Below are 25,178 nucleotides of genomic sequence, written 5' to 3'. Positions count from 1 at the left end.
TTATACACGTATTTACAAAATGACGATTACAGCGCAAAAGCACATGAACATTCGCCGGTAATAATGTTGAATTCCGAAGCTCTATAGAGCGAGAGAGAGATAGAGAGCAAAATGTACACCCGCTAAATGGCATGTTTCGCGTTTCTCTCGCTCTCTCGCGACGCGCGCGAGACATTTATTCGTTTTCGTCGATGCGTCGCGCAACGACGGTATAAATGTGACGCGAGGCGCTATTATCGCGCACATAACGAGCGCACAACAGCCGTAATATATAGAGTTGAAATACGTATTATAGGCAGGCGTCAACGCGCGAGCTAAAAGTCATTTTCACTCGATAATTTTTTTTTCTCCTCTTTCCAACGCAAGCAAGCAATACGACGCAATTTTCTGCGCTTTTCACCGGCGCGCGTCGACTTATACGCTCCATTGAAGCGATTATATATATATATATCAGAAAACTTCCAATAAAATTAATTTCGTTATATATATATATATTTTATCATTAAAGCGACATACTATCGTGATTTTCAGGTGCAACAGAAAGCGCACGAATGGCCGCAAAAAGTCGAGCACACTGGCGTCGAGACGTCAATCGAGCTTCGGCCTCGACGCACTGACGACGACGACGACGACAGCAGCGGCAACAGCAGCAGCTACGACGGCGATGACGGCGACGTCCAATAATACGTTGACCTCAACGCTGACGTCCCCGCTGACGGATAACGTATCGAAGCAGCAGCTGCAGCAGCATATCGCCAGCAACGCGGTTGCTGTGACCGCAACGACGACGACGACGTCCTCGAGCTCGTCGTCGGCTTCGGGCCGTAGCGAGGACGTGGCTCAGGCGCAGTCGTCCCAAATGGACGACAGCGGCGCCGAGGAGAGTCCCGTCTACATACTCACGTCGTCCAAGGGCGATCGCAGCTACAAGCTCAGGGACTCAAGGTATTATATACGCATTACGTGTACAATATTGCAGCGGCAGCGGCGTACACGAGTTGCGTACATATAGAACGAATATCTCTATGCGCGTGCTGCATGGTATATCGCAAAGCTCATACATATACAACGTTTGTATATTTTAACGACCAGCGCGGACTTGTATTATATTTGTATTATACGGATTTGTCCGTGCCTATGTGCGTGTGCGCGAACGAGCGCATTCAAATTCACCATGGCTGAGAAATTTAATTGAAAATATTCGTCAAGCTGCTAGCGCCGCACGAGAGAGAGAGAGAGAGGGAAGCAGCGTGCAATTGTCGTTGGCAGTAGCGTGGCGGTGGCTCTCTTAGTTTCCATGCGTACATATATAAACATAGTTATTATTACAATTATTCGACGAAACAATTTAATTTAGCCCCCTGCCCGGCCGAAAATGTTGGTAAATAGCGTGTCCAAGCGTGTATAATAAACGCATTATAATGACGCGAACCCGCGCACTCGTTGGCCGTATATATTGTTATATACGATGATAAAATATATACCAGTATATACGGTGTACACGTGGAATTGCATATCGCTGTGGGCGACAGTAAGAGCCAGGAGAGAGATAGAAAGAGAAAAGTGCGCTCCGCGGAGCTGCGCGCAGTGTGAATTCATATCTGAATTAACTTAATTAAAAATAATCATACATGCAATGTTTATATCAATGCAGTCCTGTATATTATTCACGTGTTTGCGCGGGCATAATCATAATGTTTACGTAAGCCTCGTATACACTCTCTACTCTCTCGCTATAGCTCTTTCCATCTTTCTCTCTCGGTGTTGGTAAACACGAAGCTTGCGCTCCGCAGCTCTCTCTCTCTCTCTCTAGCTAGTTCGCGCGACGACGCGTTTAACATTGGCTCCTACATTATGTAGCCTTCATCTATATGTAAAGCAAGCATTAGGTGCGAGCGAGGTGCGGCAGCGGCGGTGGCAACGATAATAGAGAAAATTTACGAATCACGTCGTCGCACTCACTCGAGCTAGAGAGCAGCGGCAAAAAACGCGAGAAAGATGAAAATGAGAATAAAAGGAAAAATGACGATCGTAAAAACCGCAAGTGACAAAACGAAAGAGAGCGAGAGAAAATGAGAGGGCGCTAGAGAGAAAAAAGAGGAGGCACTTTACAGCTTTATCTTCGGCTCGTGTACGCTCGCGCTCTCGTCGTCGCCCGAAAAGCACAAAAGATCGAGATGTCTTCTCTATGAATATATAGATGGAACGAAGTGGGCATGCTACCACGACGACGACGAGGAGATAGCTCTGTACATGGTTGAATGAGAGATGTACGAGAGAGAGAGAGAAAGAGAGAGAGAAAAGAAAAATTGCTTCATCGGCCATTCATCCGTGGGATCAAAGGCTTGCGACGACAGCGGCGGCGGTGGCGGTCGAGCGCTGCTGCTGCTGCTGTAGCGAGCTTTATACCTAAACCACGATTGTACCTGCACTTTACCTCTTTACACTCTGTCGATTTCGTTGACGACGACGACGACGACGACGATAACGAACGAGAGAAGAAAGACTTGATATGGGATACAGAATATATGTGCATAAAAGGGCCAACTCCCTTTGTTGAAAATGTATGATATTATGTGTTCCCGAAATACTTATATACATTGCTCGCTATAATACAGGCTCTATACAGTGCAGGAGTTTATATTCCCTCGTTCGCGAGTTTTCATATTTAAATATATAGTGAAATTGTTTTACGTGTCGTTCTTTTTGTTTTCTTATTTCATTCCCTCGCCTGTAGCGTCGCGAAGCTCGCGAAAAATTGAAGATTCGAAAATAATGATTTTCTTACTCCTTAGCCTTCTGAGGGTATATACAGGTATACGTTGTGGAACCCTTCGCGGTGCTAGTGGATCCAACAAGCAACTTTTTTGTGTAACCGGGCTCAAATTGAAGTTTTTATTAAATTCGATATATACTTTTATTTTCCTCTATAAACACGCGAGCGCAAGTCAGGGATAAACCTCTACCTACCTGCACGCGTACAGCCGTGGAAATAAAAAAAGTTTAGGGTCGTCAGAGAGAAAAGAGAGAGAGAGAGAGAGAGAGAGAGAGAGAGAGAGAGGAACAAAAAAGGGGGAAAAAGAGGAAAAGAAAGAATTTCATTGCTTTCACGGATATTTAACTAAAGATCATGAGGCGATATTGCACTTTTTATATGCTTTGTGTAACGTTCAATTTTCGAAGAGATTGAGCGAGAGAGAAGAGAGAAGAGAGAGATAGAGAGGAAGGAAGGAGAAAATTCCAAACTCTTGGCAACACTCGGTTGCCTTGCGCGCACGCGGCAAGAAAAGGCCCGCAACGCGCGCCGCGCAAGCTCGTTTCTCGTAAATAGCTTTATGGCTCGCGTATACGCGCAGTGGCAGCAGCAGCAGCAGCAGCAAAAAGGGCTAAATTTTCAGTGAATTAAATCTCGAGCTGCATTAATGTCCGCGCGCGCGCGCGTGCCCACCCACCGCTCGTTGGAGCATCGAAGAGCTGTAACAGATGGTCGATTATATATACGCAAAAATGCCATACAGCCTCTTTCTCTCTCTCTCTCTCTCTCTCTCGCCCGCCCGCTTGCCTGCGCTCCTGCCAATGCTGAATATATAATGGACTCGGAGTGCAGCAGCAGCGACGGCTGCGAGCGGGCGGCTCTGCTTTTATATACACCAACCGAGAGCGAGAGAGAGAACAACAACGGATAAACTTGGCCCCTTTGAGCTCGCTATGCATACATATAATAATGGATTGTTTGAAAAGAGAGGGAGGGTGGTGGTAGGTAGAGAGAGAGGGTTGAGTGTAGTGAGGCGGATGTCCCACTTTTTTTTTATCATCATCGACTACGTCGTTTGGGAAAACTCGAGAATGTATCTCTTATACAGTTTTTGTTTTCGTTTCTTTTTACGCTCGTTTGAACATATGATACACTTGAAGATTTTAAATCATCGATAATCGCTTAGAGCACTACGGCCTTATAGAAAGCTAATACAATTTATTCATTCACCCTCATTAAAACGTGATTTCGAACGAATGGAGCAAACACACATACACACACACACACACATTATATAGTAGTAAAAACAATCTTTCAATAGACCGAGCTTTTAAAAAGTCCGGGGAGAGCGGGTTAGACTACTGCTACTACTACTACTGCGAACCGGAATTACGCGGTGCTCTCGGAGGCAGATTAAAGTCATATTATCCAAAAGATAACACACGGCCCGGAGGAGTAGGAGAGGACATTGTGAAGTTTGCCCCACGCGCGCTCGTGACAATGGGCGAGCTTTACATACACATTTATACAGCTCCTGTCCACGTAAACACACACACACACACACACACACATAGAGAGAGAAAAGAGGGACACTCTAGGAGTCGGCTAAACACGCTTGACTTTTGTAGATTTAAGCAAATTTTTCGCGTATTTCCGAGCTGTGCGCGCTTTCTCGCGCGTTATTCGTGCAAAGTGCACGAGAGAGCGAGAGAAAAGAGGAAAATTTGCATAAGCCGCTGTGTCGGGCCACCCCTACCCCCCAATGTCCCTTCTTTTTTGGGCGTTATAATAAACTCTCTCTCGGTCTCTCTCTTGCTCCGTGTCTCTTTCTCTACAGCTTGCTGCTAGTGGGGGGATATTATCGACTAAGAACTTTATTAAAACTTGCACAGCAGCATGAGCTTTTACTGGGCGCGAGTGTAGGATAGCTTTCGAATTTGCGCGTTTATTAGCTTGTTCGTCGTCTTCGTCGTCGTCTCGTTTACATTTAGTAATGTATGCCGTATAACGTGCGAGTGTGTATGGGTAGAAAAGAAAAACGTATTATATTTTCTCTCTCTTGCGCTCGGAGCGAGCCTGTGTGAGCTATTGTGCCGAGTGAGTTATAAAAGCCCCGGCAGCTGCCTATTACGCCAAATGCGTGTGTGCTATGTCTGTTTGTGTGTGAGTGTGCAAATAGGATAGTATAGAGTAGCTCTAGTCTTGCTGCTGGTGTATACGTCTGCACCGGTGTCAATGGGGAAGTTTTACCGCGCCGACCTAAATTTCGTTAAAAACACATACACGCACTGCCGCCGCCGTCGCCGCTACTCTGTGCGCGCGCCATTTTGATTCTCTCTCTCACTCACTCTGCACTTCTTGTATAAATAGCCGAGCTTTTGTTTACGACTCAGCAGACACTCTTGTTCGTATAGATATATACACGCGATGAAAAAACAAAATCTCAGCCGCGAATATAGAGCCATGTACATCTCAGCTGTGCTCTTTTTTTCTCTCCCTCTCTCTTACTCTGTATTTTTTAAGCTTAAAACAACGAAATTGTAATATGAATTATAATGAGCTTTTATGCGTGTAGTATAACCGTATCAAAGTGTGCAGCATGGTATAGTACGCGCAGCAGCGGCGGCATGGCCCTCGTCACATAGAGTCGTTCACCTTGTTGTTTTTTTTTCTTCTCTCTTTTTTTTTTGTTCCATGGCGCGCCCATAACGGAATCTCTTTCAAAACGTCTCTATATACGTTGGCGCGCGCGTTACATTATAAACTCCGTTTGCTTTTTTTTTTTGCTCGCTCCTCGACGATGAAATGATACGCGCGCGTTGCTCTCCGATACGAGAGAACGAGCTGCTGCTGTTGCATTACACGCGTGATTTCGCCTTGTTTTTTTCTCTCGCTCGTCTGTACAAAACAGTGAGAATGCATTTACTTTTTTTTGCTGTACTCGTTACAACAACAACAGCAACGGAATACGGGGCCGAGAGACCGTTTACACACTCACGCGAGCGCACTTACTTCTTGTTTCCTCTCTCTCGGGGGTAGCGCGGGGGTGGGTGGGGGAGTGCGTAATCCCAAGCATTGACTCGTTTCACTTAATGCATCGTCGTATCTTCTCTTTACGCGTAATATGTGCGCGCGCGAGAAAGTAATGCTGTACACACACACTCTCTGTATACCCTTTTTCTCTCTCTCTCTCGGCCGCAGTTATAATACACCTCGGTGCGCGCCGTATTATTATAGCGAGTAAATAATACGCGTTGTCTGCGCGGCGGCCTTTAGTCGCTGCTCTCGGGACGCCCTTGCTTTTTTTTTTCTTCTTTTAATGCTCGCCACCTCCGCATATGTTCCTCTCCCCTGTAGTGTAGTACGTATGCGTTGTACACAACATGCAAGAGACATAACTTAAGCATTTACGGGCGCGCAAAGCAGTTATAATACGCGCGCCGCACACGTGCATGTGCCTATCTTTTTCGCGCTTACCTGCACACCCACCCACATACAGCAGCACTGAATCTCCGGAAGAGTTTTTTATAATCGCGTTTTTATGCGAAAATATTTATACACACACGTGTGCACAATAAAAGCCATGGGTCACGGGGAATGCCGCTGCACAGAAAAAAAGACGCATCGATCTGTGCCGCGACGTATCGTCGCAACGTGACATTTTACATCCACCGCCCAACGCCATCGTACGACCGAAAGTCGAATGACTTTACGTCGTGCTCACGAAGACGCCTTTTTTTGCATTTTATGCAAGAGATAAGCGTGCGCGGCTGTACCATCCTATTGTCGTACACTCGCGACACTTTGTCAACAATCTTTATGTTCGAAAAAGTTTTCCGTCTTTTCATTGCCTCTCTATATAGTTACGCGAATGGCCATGATCGCGATGTCTAGATGGATGATTGCGCAGTCAAACTTTATTTTTTATGAGTTTCCAAGAGCTAATGAATCCTGTCAAAATATTTTCCGAGTTTTTTGTTGTTGTTGTCATCGTCGACGTTTCCACTACAGTTCAAACATTATCCGCGTTTAGCCAAATTAGTGGCTACGATACTTTTTAAACTTTAGTGCCGAACACGATACGGCCAAATCGAGACATCTTTTAATTGTCAACTACACCGACTATTATAATGTCTTTCCTTATAAGATTTAGTTTAATCAGTTATGACTTTTCCTTTCGTAAAAAGCCCACAAACCAGATTTATAACATTTTTTTAGTAACTTCGACGTAAAAAAAGTACCCGAGGAACTCGAAAGCCTTATTATATAAGTCCTTCATTAATATTTGAAAACGCCGCATGTAAGCTATTGGCGTTTTCCAAGCAAAATATCGATAATTATAATTTTAAATGGTGCAATGCAAATATTCGTCTGCGGAGCATCGATTCGTACGATAGCATAATGAATGTTGCACTCGGCTGTCCTTAAATTTCATTAGAATTTATTGAACTGATTTAATCGATAGACAGTTTCTTATTCTTAATTAATTTCAAGTGGGACAAACTATATCTGGGCTAATTAAATTTTCCTCATTTCCTGGCATTCGAGAGGGTATAAGATTTCAAAGGCTGCGAGTTTCGAACACGCCTTGAGTCGGAGCATAACCTAACCTTTTTGCGCGTACACATTGTACAAAGGCTAGTTTTTTAATTTTTTTGTATACAAACACTGCGTGCGTGTCTTCGATACAGTCGCTGGTTGTGTTCTTCATGATCGTATGTACTCGATTCTTTAAACTTATCCTCGTGTTTATTTTAATGTTTTTCTACCACCCACTTGTTTATTTATGCACTGCATTATTACAACGTGCGTGCACCGAATTCGTCGCAGCCTTACACGAGCTTTCTGCGGGCGAAATTGTTGATATATACCAATTTTACGCGCGATTCTCCTTGCTTGTGTGCGTGGCCGACAGTGTTGTCTGTACGTGTGGATGACAACTGACAATTCATTTTTAAAGGTTATTCGCTCATAACATCTGGTGATGTGTGCAGACGCTATACAGTATTAGTATACACTGTACAGTGCGCGACACGATACAGTCGTTATAGTGTGTAGAGAAGAGAAAGGTATATAAACTATGTCATGCGTGTTGTGTATCTGCCGTGTATGCGTTTGTTTTCGTGATGTCATGCATATGCATTCGACTATATATAACACCGCGAATACATGTGCGTCTATGATGTCAGTTGCTTGGAATCTGCTTTTGTTTAAGGATACATTACACTTGAATGTTATATAGCTGATTATCTCATCTTACTCTTCTTCTTCTTCTTCTTCTTGAGTGTATGTACTTGACACACCTGCAGCACACAATACTCCAATTGTTCTGTGCAGGCAGGCCAGCACAGCTGAGAGAGTGACTGCTGGTAGTGAAAGCAAAATATGACAATAAATTGACTTTTTGAGCATTTGAGCATTTAGCATTTTTTATTGATATACTGCTTCGATGCATGTGTTGCAGAATAATCGAGATAGCTGGCGGCAGAGAAGTCTTTTCTCAGAGTCGAGGGAAAGTAGCTGCTCGTAAACCACGTTTTCTGGCTGCATCAAATTCATTGAACAATACTGAGGGTCAGACAGACAACAAAGTAACCTTAAAGAAGAATAATAAGTCACCCAATAGGCAGTCTGTATGGGAACTAGGAAGTCGGTAAGTCAGCACTATTGTCACATATATATGCTATGAACTATCTTAATAAAAAAGGTTCAGATTGCAAGTGTACAAAAGTATTGTTGGGATTTGAAAAAATATTCATAATATTGTATTAATTAAATAGATGTGGGGAGCAGAGGAAACAGCGAGTGCAGCGAGAGGTGACAGAGACAGTATTCTCCAGCGAGGTCCACTCGGTGCGCAGAAATCCTGGCAAATCAATCCTTGACTACGAATCACCAAAGAGGCATACAAGTCATATACTTAGTTATGATTCTATATTGAATAGCAACAATGTAGAGCATAATGTGACCAGGCCCAAGAGCATTACAGATCTTGAGTATGGATTGCCTAAAAATTGCTTAGATTCATTGGTAAGTTTTCCTGATATTTTAATGTAAATAAACATATTTTAAAATCACATTGTCTCATTGCAGAACTACCCGACGTCGAATCACAACACGACGCCGGGTCGTATGAACAGTCGTGGCCTGTCACTGGTCAATGACGGTGAAGTTGTTGTTTTTGATGACATTGACGACAATTGGATGAGCATCACTGCTACGTCACTACAACAGCAGCACGACGAAATGCTACAATCGCACTCGGCTTCTTTGAAAACGAGAACTCCCCCAAGCTCGAGTGCTTGCAGCACTCCCAGTCCTGGAGCTACTTATCATCGAAATTCGACAGATTTTTTCAAGGTATTTATCGCTTAATTTGATCGATAAGAATCAGATTTTAAAAAATGCATCTTACTCGCAGATGGTACAGCCAACAAACGACTGCGACTCAACGAATGACATAGTGTCATTGGACCAACAACTTGGAAATCATAAACCTATCACCATGGGTGGTGGTTCGCGTCAACTAATCGGCGAATTACCCATTGCCCAGTACACCAATAGTCCTCGACGTTATGGTGTGCGTTCCGACAGTAATGCCCGATTGCCTACATTACTCGCTTCACCTTCATCCACGTCGGTATACGTAGCTCCCAGACCTGGTTTTCCACAACGCGTACTGCCCACTACACCGAGCCAAAAAGAGGCATGTTACAATACTCTCGCTTTACTGATTTGCTCGATAATTTTTTTAATTAATCTAATTGATGACTTATTTTTATTTTCGTCTATAGCCGAAAGAAATATCAGAAGTCAATAATGGCGATTTGATACTTGAAAATAATTCGACATTATCGTTGTCTCCTATTCATCAGAATAATATAGCGGCCTCGCCGCCACCTATCGATTTATCATCGTCTCCGCAATTACTTATGAATTCGTTGAGCTTCACACCGATATCGACGTCACCGATTGCTTGCGTCAGATTGGGAACAAGGGAAGACGACGAAGATGCCGAGGCGGAGGAAGAAGAAGATGAGCGCGACGTCGACGAGGAAGAGGCTGTTGACGCCGACGGCGAAGAGGAAGAACAGCGCGAACAACCGGCTGCTCTCGAAAGGAGATCGGATAGTCCTTTGAAGTCGTTTGTGTTGCCCAGTGAAAATAATCTAAGTAGCTTGGAGTCATTGGGCGGCAGTACGTTCGACTACTTGTACGAATTCTCAGAGACGAGAAAAGTACTCGAAGAGTTCTTCAAATGTCCAGCTCCAAGCGAAGATAAAGATAGCGCCGAAACATTCCCATTTCAAGATCTCGATTATGAACTTCGAAGACAAGGTGGTAGTGCCTACGTTGGCCAGAGACTGGCCACTGTACCACCGTCAACAGAGGAAGTTCTGGTACATGAGTCTCCCAAGAAGCACAAAATTGACATCTCGCAGGTACGTCATTTTCATCACATAATATTTCCCAAAACAGAACATATTGGTTAAAATTATGTTAAACTTTCAGGCCGAGCACGAGAATAACTTTTTGGACTTGTCCGTGGGTACAGGCAGCAGTGGAGATCTTGGTGAGACAGAAGTCGGTCTGCAAGTCGGTCACTCGCGAAATTTCACTCTTAGTCCAGAAACTACCGAGTGCGATAGCAACTGCGGCGATCTTGACAGTGAAATGTCTCTGATGATGATGGACAATGAACTGATGCCGGCCAGTGGTCTACTTGGATCTGTCAATGATCTGGGCAATAACAGTGATTCGCTGAGGTAAATTATCGTACTTATTGGCTTAGGAGTGTATATAGAATCATAATCGAGCAATGACAACTAAATTGTTTTTGCAGAATATACACGAGCATGCCGGTATTAGAGGACGGGTTGTCTAGCGGTCACGCGAGCGACACAGACAACAACAATCCCACCGTTATACTGATGAAACGTCAGATAAACGAGATCGATAAAGAGATTACGCAAAAGACTCGTAACGATTTGCTTGCCACCGATACCAATGATAATTCCAAGGATATCAGTTTACGGCTCCAAAATGGTAATTCGATCATTTTAACAATTTCATTTCATATTCGAATCAAATATTTAATTGTTAATATTAATCAAATCTAGTGTCACCTGAGCTGTTTATAACGAAAAAAGAAAACTCTTACGATGCAACGAGTGAGCTGCAACTGGATGGCTTAGATCCATTAGTAACCCCGCCGCCCCCAGCTCCACAGAGCCGACAAAGTCTAGGACTGATGGAACAAAATAATTGTCTGCTAATGAGTGGCAATGGTACTGGTGGAGGCGAAGTCGAAGCCGCAATCAAAGACATAAGACTCACGTTACAACGGACGAAAACGTTACCTATTGTGAAATCGCCGCATAACGAACCTCCCGAGCCAAGTGTCAGTCCAATTTGGATACCTAGGTACGCATTTATGTTATTACTGAAAATTTTACTTTTAACGAACAAAAGATGAAATGATAAATCACGATTCTCAATGATAACGATCAATCCAACTGAAATAAGTGCGTCTAACTAAGATCTAGTTTGTTGGACGGCAGGCGGAGAATATGCAACAATGAGAGCAACAGCGAGGATTCGACCGACGCCGTGCGGCGCAAGAATGACGTCGACGCCGAGCTCGAAGCCGAAGAGGCTGCTGACGAAGAAGAAGCAGACACAGATCTCGAGACCGATAGATTACTAGGCCAACAGCGAACCGACGATCAAGGTTTCTACGACGATAAGGTCAGTGTTGTTATCTTATTTGCAAGTTCTCCTTTTACCCACACCCCTTCGAAAATCAAGACAAGAACGGAGATCCACCTGTAATAATATAATATAACCGTCATTGGATTTATTCAAATTTAAACCCTTTTTAATCCAATTAAAGTACTTCTCGTTAATCTGCCAGATAATATATGTAAAATGCTAATGGTAATGGACTCAATCAACTTTTCCCATCGGTGTTCGATGTTAACATACTAATTTAGTTAACGCACTTGATTTGCATTAAGTAATTAAGTAAAAACAGTGTAAAAAAGAACCTGTAAAATAATTCCCGTGTTCTGAATTCTGGATAAAGGGTATTTATCGTAAATGCCAGATTTACTGTGAAAAGTACGCAAGTTTTCTCGATTCCTTTTCCCCTGTAGTTTGGATTAATATGTAAATAAAACCAATTCCACAACCTATCGCGAATTGTCCCCCACGCACGCAGGGCTGGCGCAAGCCCAAAACCAGGACACTTCTGCCAACGTCGTTGTCGTCGTCGGATCGCACCAAGTCCAAGCAGCAGACGTCGTCGTCCAGCGCCGGTCTCATAACGAACAACATGAGCGTCGTCACTGGAGTCGGAAAATCCACGTCGCTGAATTCGCATGACACGCTGCAACTGAACGCCGCCGAGCCACTGGCCTCGTGCTCGAGCTCGCCGCAGACCAACAAGAACGTCCTGAGCAATTCGCTGACCTCGCCGACGTCGACGACCAATAACGCGTCGGGGATCACTACGCAATCGGCCATAGTGGCATCGGTCGTTGCCACGACGAACGCCGTGAGCTCCGCCAAAACGAAGAACGGCGGTGGCGGCGGCGGTGGCACAGGCAGTCCGGTCGGCTTGCAGAAAAATACCAGTCCCTCAAACGGAGGCGCCAAAGTGACGGGCACGACGACGACGAGCTCGTCGTCGCCGCAGTCGAAGCAATCTCCGACGTCACCAAATAGCTTGAGCAAGGAAACCGTCACTAAGGTGAAACATCAAAAGGTGCCCCCCATATAGTTGTCGTGGTTTGAACAGAGACAACACGACACATTTCTACATTATTACAATTACTACTACACGTGCTCACGCTCTGATATGCTGCTTTCTACCTTCTGCTACCTTTGTGTATAAACGTATATATATATATTCTGCGCATGAGCTGTTTGTTGATGGAGATATAGAGTTTCATCCCCCGTAATTAACAGTATTGCATGTGTATGCGATGCTTTGTATACCGAATCCCAGACACATAACGTAGCACGTAAATCTTACCCTGGCCGTTATAACTCATGCTAATTAATTTACAAAAAATAATGAGATTTCGTATGTACACACTTCTCTCTCTTTTCAACATGCACATGAAAACACAAACACACCCACACTGATTATTAGTGTGTGAAACGCGTAGATGCAGTTAATTCTCATCTGCGCTTTTCTTGTAATGTTTGCCGTTCGTTTTAATCTTTTTTTTTATAAGCACGCCGTTTACCTTTGAACAATCAATAAGTATAATATGAAACGTTCAATGATGTCAAGTTCTTTTCGCAACTCTTATCGACGACAATTTTTCTGCATGATTTCTATTTTTACAGCCGTTTTCCGAATGTATTGCGATTCAAAGATGCATGACTTATTTTTTCCGATGATACTTGTTTACTTATCCAATCGATTAATTCGCCTGTTTTTTTCCAGGATAAGGAAAATAAAAAGAAGAGCCGGAATAAAGAAGGTACAGCAAACCATTTCTCATTCGTTTATAGTCTTTAACAGAAAAGAATTTTATAAATAATTGCCTCGACGTTATACGCGTTATTTGCCGTTGAGTGTTTGATTTTATGATGTTTGCTCAAGACACATACAATCCGCCGCGCGTTATATACATATATACAAAACTTAACGATGTATGGCAAGGTCGATCTGTTGAATGATCCCAGTAAACCGTCGAAAGTATAATAAATACGATTTGAAATTCGTTTTCCTCGTTGAGGCAATTTTTTTTTACTTATACATATCATCAATAATAAGTCTATTTATGATTAAAACGACTAAATTAAAACTCTGTATTTTCATTTTCGTACTCACTAATGGGATAAACTACTTTGGTGATTGGTACTATCTATGACACTTTGTCTAACGTATTAAATGGTACGTAAATTTTATCTCTCTCTTAATATGAATATCTTGATCTCGTTACTAACAACCGCTTATAACTGAGCAACGATCGGCGGTGTAATAATCTCGGGCACGCGGCGCGGCACGTATACAGAAAAAAAGTGGGAGGTGCACAACCGATAATTTTGGTTGATGCGTGTATACACGTGACGGCCCGCGGCGGCTAACTGCAATTTTCTCCTACTATACACGAAACAAACCGCCAGCGTTCAGCAGTTAAGCCTCCGATTGTGTTAGATAAGATCGATTTTTCATTTTTATAATCATCGCGGCAGACGTACGCTGACAGTGCTGCGCGCGAGATCGTGTGTTTTTCTCCGTGCGCTTGTCGCGCTCGAATGTTGTTGTTACGAGTTTCGAAAAATTTCCGAAATAAATAAAGAATTGTACATTATGGACACGTACGATATGGACGATATAATCGAGATGGGCGAGATCGCGGGCGAAATTTCGGGCGGCGATTACGACGATTACGCCGATTACGACGTAATGCTGGTGATTCGCGGTTGCGATGGAAAAAGCTCTCGCGACGAGCCGCCGACGTTGCGCCTCAACAACGACCAGCGTCTGAACGATTATTACACCGTTTACGGGGACATCGTGCATCGCGACGAAATAAACATACCGAGCTGTGACAAGGCCAGCAATAAAAATTGGATCGTTTCCCTGGACGTTGCAGGTCTGCTCGCCGATCCGACAGTTCTCATCGAAGGTGTGCTGTTTCGCGCGAGATACCTCGGCTCGACTCAGCTGGCCTGCGAGGGACAGCCCACGAAATCAACGAGGATGTGTCAAGCCGAGGAGGCAGTTTCCCGAATCAAGGTAAGCCCATATACGTACGAGCAGCTTCTCTCTATACCTCCATACCACACCACCACCACCACCACTACCACCACCACACCCCCTTAGTGGTAAAATCATGCAGCAAGGCTGGACGCTGCTGGTCCACGTCGCCGCTCTGCGTGTCAAATGCTAAATTCGCATTGAAATGTGGACCGTGCGTGGCTTTTGGTTGCTCGCGTATGCTACTATAGGTGCAACGCATCGCATCGCGCATACATGGAATTGTGACGATAGAAAATTCGATAAATTACACGTGCGCGCTCGCGGCCGAACTTTACTGCCTCCGAGCTCCGCGTGCAAATATATGTGGATGTACACGTTACGCGCGCGTCGAGTCAAAAAGCGTAAAAAATAAAAAAAATAAAAAAACTTTCCGTGCCGTAAACATCAACAAGAGAGGCGCAAGAGTACGAAAAAACAGCGACGAAAAATTGCATCGGCCCGTTGGTGCTGGTCCATAGCCCATGCCGCGGGCTCGTTTGTGCAAAAAAATAAAAAAGCCTCGCGCGAAAAGAAAGAGACAACAACAACGTAAAAATAAATAAATAACGTATTTCGTGATACACGTGATGGATTACTTTGTCACGAGCAAAGCACGCAAAAAGCGTATATAACTCCGCAGGGATTGCGCGCGGAAAAGAGAGATGCACGCGAGTTAGAGAGAGAGAGAGAGAGAGAGACAACGAGGATGAGCGAGACGAGGAGAGGCAGCAGACAGAAAAAAGGATCACGGATATAATTTATAAGTCTTGTCCTCAGTGCCCATGGCTGGCGTTGGGTGTGTGTGTGCGTCTGCCTTGCATTACGGCATTGGCCTTTGTTTTCCGCGCGATCCCTCGCAAGCACCGCCCACGGATTAATTTATTTTACCGCAAGCTCTGACGTGATTTGGTTCATCAATCGCTAGCGAAGATAGGGGATGTAGTGTGTATGTACAGTAAGGAAAAATAAAGTACCTGCGCAGAAGCCGCTTCTGCTGCTGCTCCTAAACCCTCCGCGTGTATATATACGTCGGAAACCAAAAGCCACGCTCAGCTCCCGATTATTGCCTTGTTAGAGATAACAATCGGTGCAATTAATGTTTCACTTTGATTAAGCATTGTCGACGATAATTCCTTTAAATTGGTCGTAATACAACCAAAAATAAATTAATCTAGATCTATTAATAAAAAAACTACAAAAAATTAACAATAACAAGACCTGAATGTTATTATCGATCTTACAAAACTAATTTCCATTTTCCTGATGACGAAATCCTCAATATCCCTATCCATTCAGAACCTAGCTAATACTCTTCCATTACGATGATCATATAACAATTTTGTTTCAATTTATTTTATTGTCTACAACATTATATGTATATCTGCCAACGTCTGATCAAGGGTGAGTGTACCTATATGCCTGGTTACCGCCTACAATTCAGACTTGAACGATGACTTTTGAAACGCGTCTGATTTTATATGAAATTAAAAATTCTACATTGACCGAGCATTAGTACATGCATCCTTTTTTTTCATATTAAAAATTGTACTTTCACTTACCATTAGAAATTGATTCACAGTATTCAGAATATATATTTCCTTGTGTAAATAATTATTAATATAAATTGCTTGTGTGATCCCTGATGCATATATTAGACACTCTCTACAATCTCTGTAATACCTTATCTTCGATGTAGAATACTATCACACAATACTATATAGATTTTCCTTTTTCTTCTGTATACAAATAGAAATTCATTAACATAATTCTTGATTCAATTACTTTAATAATACATACAACTCTATCGAATTTATAGACAGTTAAAAATACACAACATAATCAGTTAGCATAGAGTCACTACAAAATATCAAATTAGACCAAGCTTTCGTTGAAGAGAAAGGAACGATTGATTCAATTTAATTGTCAATTATTGAATTAAATACAAGAAATTGTATAATCAAAAAAAATTTTGACGTTAACGAATTCCTTCTGTTTTGATCCATTGTTGTAAATATTTATACCCTGGAATGGTGATGCACTTGTACAGTAGTCAAAATATCACCCATCAATCTATCAAAATAGAGTTGAAGCTTAATGAGAGATTATAGTTGATAACTAAATGAATGTAGGCTTTACATTTTAATTTAGATTAAAAAAAACTAATTCATCGTAAATGGATTTTCAATTTAATTTGTACATAAAAATTTATTAGTCATAAGAACTTGTGTGAGTATCCAAATTCATCTGTATTGGCAATATTCAATTTCAATAAATAAATGAAAAAAATAAAAAAATGTCATGGATGGTTTGGGATACAAAAATTTGGCATCTGTGTTATTGGAGAAATACTCGTCTCACATAACATCCAAAATTAAACACACGATTATATGTGGAATGCTCCCTGTATATAAAACATGTGATATTACTTGTTATTTAATTGGAATGCGCTGGAAAAACGAGAATGCATTGATCTTCGTCCGCATTATAGCTTGTACAATTGAAAATATTACATGATACGTTTATTACATGAAAGCATGAGTAAATATAGAATTTCTCAGTTTATCAGATAATTTGTATTATCTGTTGTATTATTTTGAATTTTTGATTTTACGATATTAAGGTGAATTTTATGCTACCCTACCAAATTATTATTATCATCATGTAAAATATCAGTGTAGACTCCAAAAAAACTGCTTTATAATTGAAATTATCCACTTAATACTTTCAAAATTAGCGAAAAAACATATCTTCAAGTTTGCATCGCATTTTCCATTACCATTGATGTGGAATGATCAATTTTATTTCGTCTACATTCAATTTTTTATCGAGCGAAACTTCCATCAAATAAACAATCCTTGTCTCCATATCGTACAAAACAAAAAAAATTCGTACAAACATGGCCATCTTTTTCCTTGTGTGACAAAAGCCCGAGGACGAGGATGTCGTCTCCTCGCCCGTTGTCGCCGTCGGCGATGGCGACGACGACGACTACCGTCAACAACAACAACAGGCCTCGCAAGACATGACGTTCGCCCAAGTTTCGGCGTCCTCCGAGGAGGACGACTGCGACTCGAGCGAAGAACTGATGGCTGCCGAGCAACAAAAACAGCAACAGCAGCAACCTCAGCAAGCTAAAAATCAACAGCATACATTGACTAGCGGCTCTGAGCCCGTGGTTTTTAGATTGCAATTTTTGGGCAGCGTTGAGGTCGACGAGGAGAACGGCGGTGGTCGTCGTAGACGCAAGAGACTCAAGAAGCATATGGTTGAGGAAGCCGTTACCAAAATCAAGGTGCTCTCATTGTGATAAGAACAAAAATAAACAAAAAAAAGCGCTCGACTTTTGCTCGGCTTATAAATATTATGACCGTGTACAAAAGCATCGTCGAATGATGATTGCGCGAATCGACGTCGATTCCTATTTATTATACTTTTGATTATAGCCTGTACATTATTATCTTAGTCTCACGTAATTTGGAACTTAGGTTTTTCACAAAAACCAAAATATGAACTTTTGACTTAGCGATTTTTACGAATTAGATTTGTACATAAAAAATTGAAAATTTTTTACACGCAACTGATTTCTCTAGGTATATCGCACAAATTTATAAATTACACTTTATATAAAAACTCTTACAAAATTTATACTTATACTATGATATTTGCATCAGGAAAGTGATCGCACATTTTTGCTCATGATAATTATGCTCATTTGGAATTTTTTTATAAACATTATTCTTTTACTACGTCCTTCCCTCCCTCGTTTTCCTTCATTGATCATCGAATCTTAAATTATGGAAATAACCATTTCAGAATAATAATTATGTTATAAGACCAGTTGCTCAATAACATATAACGCTACCATATTTAAAAAGCTCTTTAACCATGGATATAATATTAACATTATCTGACATACAGGTTGAGAGATAAGCCAAGCAAAAAATAATGAACAAATTATACATATGTGTAATTTCGCATTGCTAATTAAATTAACCCATTGCATTTTTTTCATCTTTTCCATGCTGTGCTTTTGCGTGTAGGCTCTGGTAAGTTATTACTCTTTTTTTTTTTAATTATTGTTAATCGTACTGCTTGTAAAATTTTACTATTTCGCATATTTGACATAAAAATTGTTCAAAGGGGATAGAAAAGCAAAGTATATTTATCATTCATCAGCTATTGTATATTTTGGTTAGTTCCATACACAAAAATAGCTAGAAAGTAAATATTTTGCCCGTTCTCTCCTCTCGAAAAAAATGTGAGATAACTAAATTAATCCTGTATAAAATTTTGCCGCATATAAACTTTATTATTTCGCTCTTTTATTATAAATTGAAACAATTGATTAATCGACGATCGTAAAATCAGGCACCCGATGGCGAGTCGCAACCCAGCACGGAAGTCGATCTGTTTATCTCAACGGAAAAGATCATGGTGCTGAACACGGATCTCAAAGAGATTATGATGGATCATGCGCTGCGAACGATATCCTACATAGCCGACATTGGCGATCTGGTCGTGCTGATGGCCCGTCGGCGCTTCGTGCCCCACGAGATGGACGAAGCTCCGAAGAATCGCACGCCCAAGATGATCTGTCACGTGTTCGAGAGCGAAGAGGCGCAATTCATCGCACAGAGCATCGGCCAGGCCTTCCAGGTCGCTTACATGGAATTCCTCAAGGCCAACGGCATCGAGGATCACAGCTTCGTCAAAGAGATGGACTACCAGGAGGTACTGAATTCTCAGGAAATCTTCGGCGACGAGCTGCAAATGTTCGCGAAGAAGGAGATGCAAAAAGAGGTAAGATGAAAATTCTCTACCCTCTTATTTGTTAAACAGATCGAGATTAGTTCCATTCACGAAAAAAATAATTTTCTTCACAGGTCGTCGTACCCAAAGCCAAAGGAGAAATCCTCGGCGTAGTCATCGTGGAGTCCGGTTGGGGCTCGATGCTGCCGACGGTCGTCATAGCGAATCTGGCGCCGTCGGGAGCCGCCGCTCGCTGCGGACAGCTCAATATCGGGGATCAAATAATAGCCATCAACGGCGTCTCGCTAGTCGGTTTGCCGCTGTCCACGTGCCAGACCTACATTAAAAATTCGAAAAACCAGACTGTCGTCAAGCTCACCGTCGTCCCGTGCGCTCCCGTCGTCGAGGTGAAGATCAAGCGACCCGACACCAAATACCAGCTAGGCTTCAGCGTTCAGAACGGCGTGATCTGCAGTCTGCTGCGCGGCGGTATCGCGGAACGCGGCGGCGTGCGAGTCGGTCATCGCATCATCGAGATCAATAATCAGAGCGTCGTAGCGGTGCCGCACGAAAAAATTGTTAATCTACTTGCTACGTCCGTCGGCGAGGTAAGTAAAATTCTTCTCTCGATATGCGTCTCGGCGTTTGAGAGACAGCTAAAAACTGAGCTTTTGTCTGAATTCGTTTCAGATCTTGATGAAGACCATGCCGACGTCGATGTTCAGGCTGCTGACAGGTCAGGAATCACCTGTGTACATATAAACACGTATAGTTGAATGAAGTCGTCAGCTATGTCGATGAAGCTAAACACAGACAATATATGTGCCGGGCAAAATTTTCGCTACTGCTGCTGCTGCTGTTGCTACACATTCGCGTGAACCTTTAACTGCAGTAGTGGGAAAAAAGTACCGATAATAGAGTAAGAAAAAAAGGGAAATCAAATCAAGAACTAGAACACAATAATCCGATAAACGTCGGATTGCGCTTGATTATAATGTTAAGCTACTATGATTCTTCGCTAAGGTCAATCGGTCTATACGAAGTACGGAAATTCTTTCGTCGTTTTTTCGTGCATTAAATGATAAACATAAATACACGTATATCAGTTCTACATCCTTAATTTTTTACTTTTGATATAGTCTACTTATAATGCGTGTATTAGAATCTTTCATTTCGTCACGATATAGTTTTCACAAAGTGACGACGTTTATATTCGAAATTAAATCTCAGTCTCCGCTAAAGTATTAACGCTTTCTTTACAATAAATGAATATGAATAATTTTTACGGACATCCATGTCGAATCTCGAGCACAAACATGACGCTCGCATGTAAACTTATAATAGACACACAAGAGATCCAATTGCTATGCACACATTGAAAATCGCGCTCAAGCGTATTCATGAATGCAAAAAAGATAAGGTGAACGAAAGAATTTCAGTACGACAGCAACATATTATATTATATTATATGAAGTAATATATAAATATGATACAAATCAAGGCTACGTAATGACAGAGGTATGAAATCATAATAGTTTTAAGGCCAAGCAAAGAAAATAATTAGATGCACATGATTTTAAATATAGCACAAAAACTCATCTTAAATCGCTATGAAGTCTGAGCATGTTCGTGTGTGTAAAGCTATAAAACTGTATAATATTAAAATTAATAAGTTAACTAGACAGATAATAGTTTTATCGAAGAACGATTTATTAATGATTTTGAATGTAATCTTGCGTACCGAATAGAAAAGCAGAAAATTTAAGCGAGAAAAATAAGAAGCTCTACGTGTATGCAATCATGGAAATAATTGGGAAACCAGTAATTATAAGTCAGTCTATAAATATAAATATATTATATATACATCGTGATGGATTTCTCTTAAGAAAAATAATAATTTGTACTAATGTAACGTAACTATACGAATACTAAAAGTATAAATATATCGACGTGAAATTCATGTCATGGTATATAATTGAAGCTTTTTCGAATCTGACTGTGTATCTTATTGATTAAGCGCAAGAAGTACAAGAACAGTAAAAATCAACGTATTGCACTGCCTGTTTGTACCTTGTTTGTTTTTTTATAACTTATATCATGAAGAGAGAAAATAGCATTATAGTGAACAATATTTTCAAGTAAAAATGTTTAATTGTTTTGTAAGAACTGTAAATATTATAAAGGGCAGAATCTTAGCGATTCTTAGTAGCAGCGATTACGTTTAGGTATCGCCTACAAACTATAGCTCGTAACCGTGAAACAAGGTAATTGCATCAGTGCAATCGTAGCTAAAAAAATATTTATTTTTGTGACAACGGAAGAGAAAATTACCAAAAGGACATGTAAACAAATCGACTATAGATGATATTCTAAATTTAGACTTATTCCAAAGAGAGTTAAGGAAAAGATTATATATTTATCGCCATACTGCATATTCCTGTTCATTTTACTCGAATTAGAAAATAAATGATTTTTTTACAACGTATAACCATATAAATTGTAGCAATTGTGCATTCGCGTTGATATTTACTGTACGTACTTCACGCAAAAAAAAAATGAAACCGAGGAAGTAAACTCCTTTTAACTGTCCTTGAGTTGCTTTATATTGAAAAAGGAGTGTGTACAGTGTTACACAGAGTGATTTATAAATCACAGATTTAAGAGAAGCTATAAAACTTTGCTATAAAAGAAAATTAAAAAATATCATATTATATATCATAGGTTGTCTTATACTGACGCCTGTCTCTACCGATCAGTAACGCAATAGCACGTTTGTAACTATTGTTATGTATATTTTTGCTTACATGACTTTTCGAGTTTATAAAACCCAAATAACAATTCGCTTTATAAATGTGTACTTTGAACGATGATTGAAATTCAACAGCTCAAAGCTTCGATTGTATTCATAAGCGTTTTATCATCAAAATGGGTTGATTTCGAAGCCAAAGTACGTGGAAAAATAAGCGTTAGCAATGATACATTTTATGAAGTATGATATTCATATATTTTTTGGTTTATTTAATTCTTTTAGTACCTACGTGACGACGTAATAAATTGTGTACAAGTTGAGTATGTTTTAGGAAAATATTTTATAAGTTTACATTTTTAATGAAACGTTACCTTTTGATAAATCAACACGAAATCTGGCCATTTTTGAGTTGAGATTATGGCGATGTTACCGATCATCGTATAGATTAATAGTTTATATTCTGTTCTTTAATTAAACGATATTGCCAGTAGAAAGTAAAGAATAACTCATACAGCTAATTTATCAGAAGCACATTATAATAAGCTGAAATGCATTTCGAATGGATGCACGTGTACCTGTTGTTTGGAAATAATCATAAATGAACGATTCCATACTCTCATGAAAGTATCGTCGTTGCGTTGGTAGCAGTATAGTAATTTAACTCTCTCGTTCCTCTCATAATTTTTTTTTGTATACGAAAAAATTATGAGTACATGTAAAATGTAAGCGCGCGAGTAAATGAAAACGAAATTAAAAACGAGACGCTTTATTTGAGATAAATCGCTCATCCATTTGCATATCAGTCGAAATGAGTCACGTGTAAAAGGATCAAATTATCGTGAATATGTACATTTTTAAAAAGTTACGTGTGATAATGCGATTATAAAAGTAACTATTACGTAAGATAATCTTGTATAGATTAGTAAGATATACAGTAGATAGCAATGACGTTATTGTAAATGGTTGAGATGATGGTTGAGTGTGAAAAAGGTACGTCTTGAACTTGATCCTACAATTACAAATGTAACCTCAACATTGCATTAAACATGAACTTATGTATTTGCGCGCAAAAACGCACGAAGAGAAACTCGCTAAAATGAATCGTTCATTCATTAAAAGACAGTGAATATCATTTCAATGAAGTAAAAGTACAATTTATAGAAACGCTTGTGCATTCATATCTTATAATCGCATAAAATATCTAGCCTTATCGTTAGGTATGGTTTATTTATTTATGATCAAATTTTTTATTTAATTCTTTTATTTCATGATAGGGAAAAGAGCGGCAGTAAAAAGAAGGTCGTGCACAGAAGTCAAACTTCGTTGAATATAATGATAAGATCATGTTGTTGTAACATATAAAATATCTAGTCAAAAAAAGCTTATGGAATCGTAATGTATCAAGGCAAAACAATTCAGATTCGACGTGCGATATTTTAAGTGTAATAATTATGTATACAACTATTCCCTATTTCTATTTTTTCACTTTTGTCCATGATGCGTTAAGCTTGCCGTTTTTATAAATACTTTTTTTCTGTATTATTAAGCAGCCCAACGTTTCTTTTGTACCAACGCATATTACATGCATTTAACAGGAGCATTTTGACGCGCAGAAAAAAATAACTCTGAAAATGCTTCAAAAATATTGCATACTTATCATCCATTACAAACTATGCTAGAACATTACAATCACGCTAATTTTTTAAACTCTCATTTTTATTCATTATTCCTACTATCAGGAAACTGTATCCATTTATCTTTAATTCAAAGAAAAATTAAGGTACTGGGATGAAAAGAATATGTATATATGTGATTCGGTGATAGTCGTACCAAATTGAAATGATCTTTATTTAAACGAAAAAAAATGTTATTTAAGCCAGTGATAGTGAATAGTAAAGTAGACAACATGAGTTTATTGACTGCTGCCCGGGACGAATTATAAAGAAGTAATAAACAAAAATAAGAAATAGCAACGTAAACTAAATTTTCAAAAAAAAAAAAAAAAAAAAAAACTGAGACTGTCTAAAAGAAATTGTTCATTAATGAATCCTAGTTTTTAGAAATGCTTCGATTCGTTTAATTTTGTTAGTTTTGTTAGAGTGATTATCCATTATATCAAGTTTATGCAGAAGGTGGAAATAAAAAACACATGAAAAGCGCGCTGATCTTTTAATGCAGAAAATAATTATTATTAATGAATAAATGGTTGACAAATTATATAATATATACTAATGATAAATGAGCATCTGGAGCTTTTTGCATTAAAAAAATTTTCAAAATTACGCGTGCGCTTGATTATAACAAAAATGAAAAAAAAGATTCAACTATATAATAAATACCTAAAGCATTATAAGCGAGACAAAAAATAACGGTGCATAAGTGAAGTTTCTTTAAGAAAAACATAGACAAAGAGATAACACAAACATTTAACTATAATAAATATATTATAATGAAAACAGTAAGATTGAATGATGATAACATACTGGGCTATATTGTGTGAAATGAGGGCAATAGAAAAAAGTAAGAATTATATATATTATATATATGAAAAAAAAAAAATAAAAAAAATAACAACTATACATAAAGAAAAGTTATAGAGCTTGTGCTGATTATAGCTTTGATGACAGGTCATGATATATACAAAGATGATTTTGAAATTGCATAATGTTTTTGAAGAGGTTGACTCAAATGAGCAAAGATTGATGAGGAAATTGAAACGACAAGATTAAAATGGGTAAAAAAAAAGATTCATGACTAATCTTTATCAATGTTTGTGAATGTATTATAAGTTATGTTAAAAAACAAAAAGTAAGCGAGCTATTGAATGTGTACATGGTAATACTATACTAGTCCATACAAAGACAACAATAAACGGTAATTTTGAATTCAATTGATTATTTTCTTTCATTACCCAAAAAAAACACGTTTTGCATATATTTCTGAATTAGGTTGAATAAAAACAAGGTTGGCTTTAAATATTTTCCATTTATTTTACTTTATAAAATTACTCGCTTCTCAAACAATCATCTCCTTCATTCAATCGATTCGTTTTATATAAAACGATTACGATCTTGAGACTTATCTACAAAAAGGAATACCTTTTTCATGTATTGGCGCAAATTAAATCTAAGATATCAATTATTCACTTCTCTAAGATTTTACAA

General features: G+C 39.8%; 1 protein-coding gene across 12 annotated transcripts in view; it reads left to right on the top strand.

Moving 5' to 3' along the window:
* The window catches only part of LOC106649641, a 30,667-nt gene extending 5,763 nt beyond the window's left edge, over positions 1-24,904 (top strand). The window contains exons 2-19 of one of the 12 annotated variants that reach the window (XM_014367144.2): positions 532-945; positions 8,220-8,408; positions 8,536-8,785; positions 8,849-9,115; positions 9,177-9,461; positions 9,550-10,197; positions 10,268-10,521; positions 10,599-10,801; positions 10,876-11,179; positions 11,317-11,503; positions 11,976-12,521; positions 13,212-13,248; positions 14,371-14,513; positions 17,443-17,808; positions 18,557-18,562; positions 18,885-19,316; positions 19,400-19,873; positions 19,956-24,904. In XM_014367144.2, coding sequence (XP_014222630.1) covers positions 532-945; positions 8,220-8,408; positions 8,536-8,785; positions 8,849-9,115; positions 9,177-9,461; positions 9,550-10,197; positions 10,268-10,521; positions 10,599-10,801; positions 10,876-11,179; positions 11,317-11,503; positions 11,976-12,521; positions 13,212-13,248; positions 14,371-14,513; positions 17,443-17,808; positions 18,557-18,562; positions 18,885-19,316; positions 19,400-19,873; positions 19,956-20,027 — 5,077 coding nt within the window. In that variant the 3' untranslated portion in view covers positions 20,028-24,904. Of the gene's footprint in view, positions 1-531; positions 946-8,219; positions 8,409-8,535; positions 8,786-8,848; positions 9,116-9,176; positions 9,462-9,549; positions 10,198-10,267; positions 10,522-10,598; positions 10,802-10,875; positions 11,180-11,295; positions 11,504-11,975; positions 12,522-13,211; positions 13,249-14,370; positions 14,514-17,442; positions 17,809-18,556; positions 18,563-18,884; positions 19,317-19,399; positions 19,874-19,955 lie in introns of all 12 variants that reach the window. The other 11 variants (XM_014367142.2, XM_014367147.2, XM_014367143.2 and 8 more) reach the window with 11 other exon arrangements.
* The last annotated feature ends 274 nt before the right edge of the window (positions 24,905-25,178 follow it).

Source organism: Trichogramma pretiosum, unplaced genomic scaffold (assembly GCF_000599845.2).
Source record: "Trichogramma pretiosum strain Unisexual culture from Peru unplaced genomic scaffold, Tpre_2.0 scaffold37, whole genome shotgun sequence".
Taxonomy (NCBI): Eukaryota; Metazoa; Arthropoda; class Insecta; order Hymenoptera; family Trichogrammatidae; genus Trichogramma; species Trichogramma pretiosum.
The sequence above is the reverse complement of the archived record's forward strand: the minus strand, read 5'-3'. Positions and strand labels throughout refer to the sequence as shown.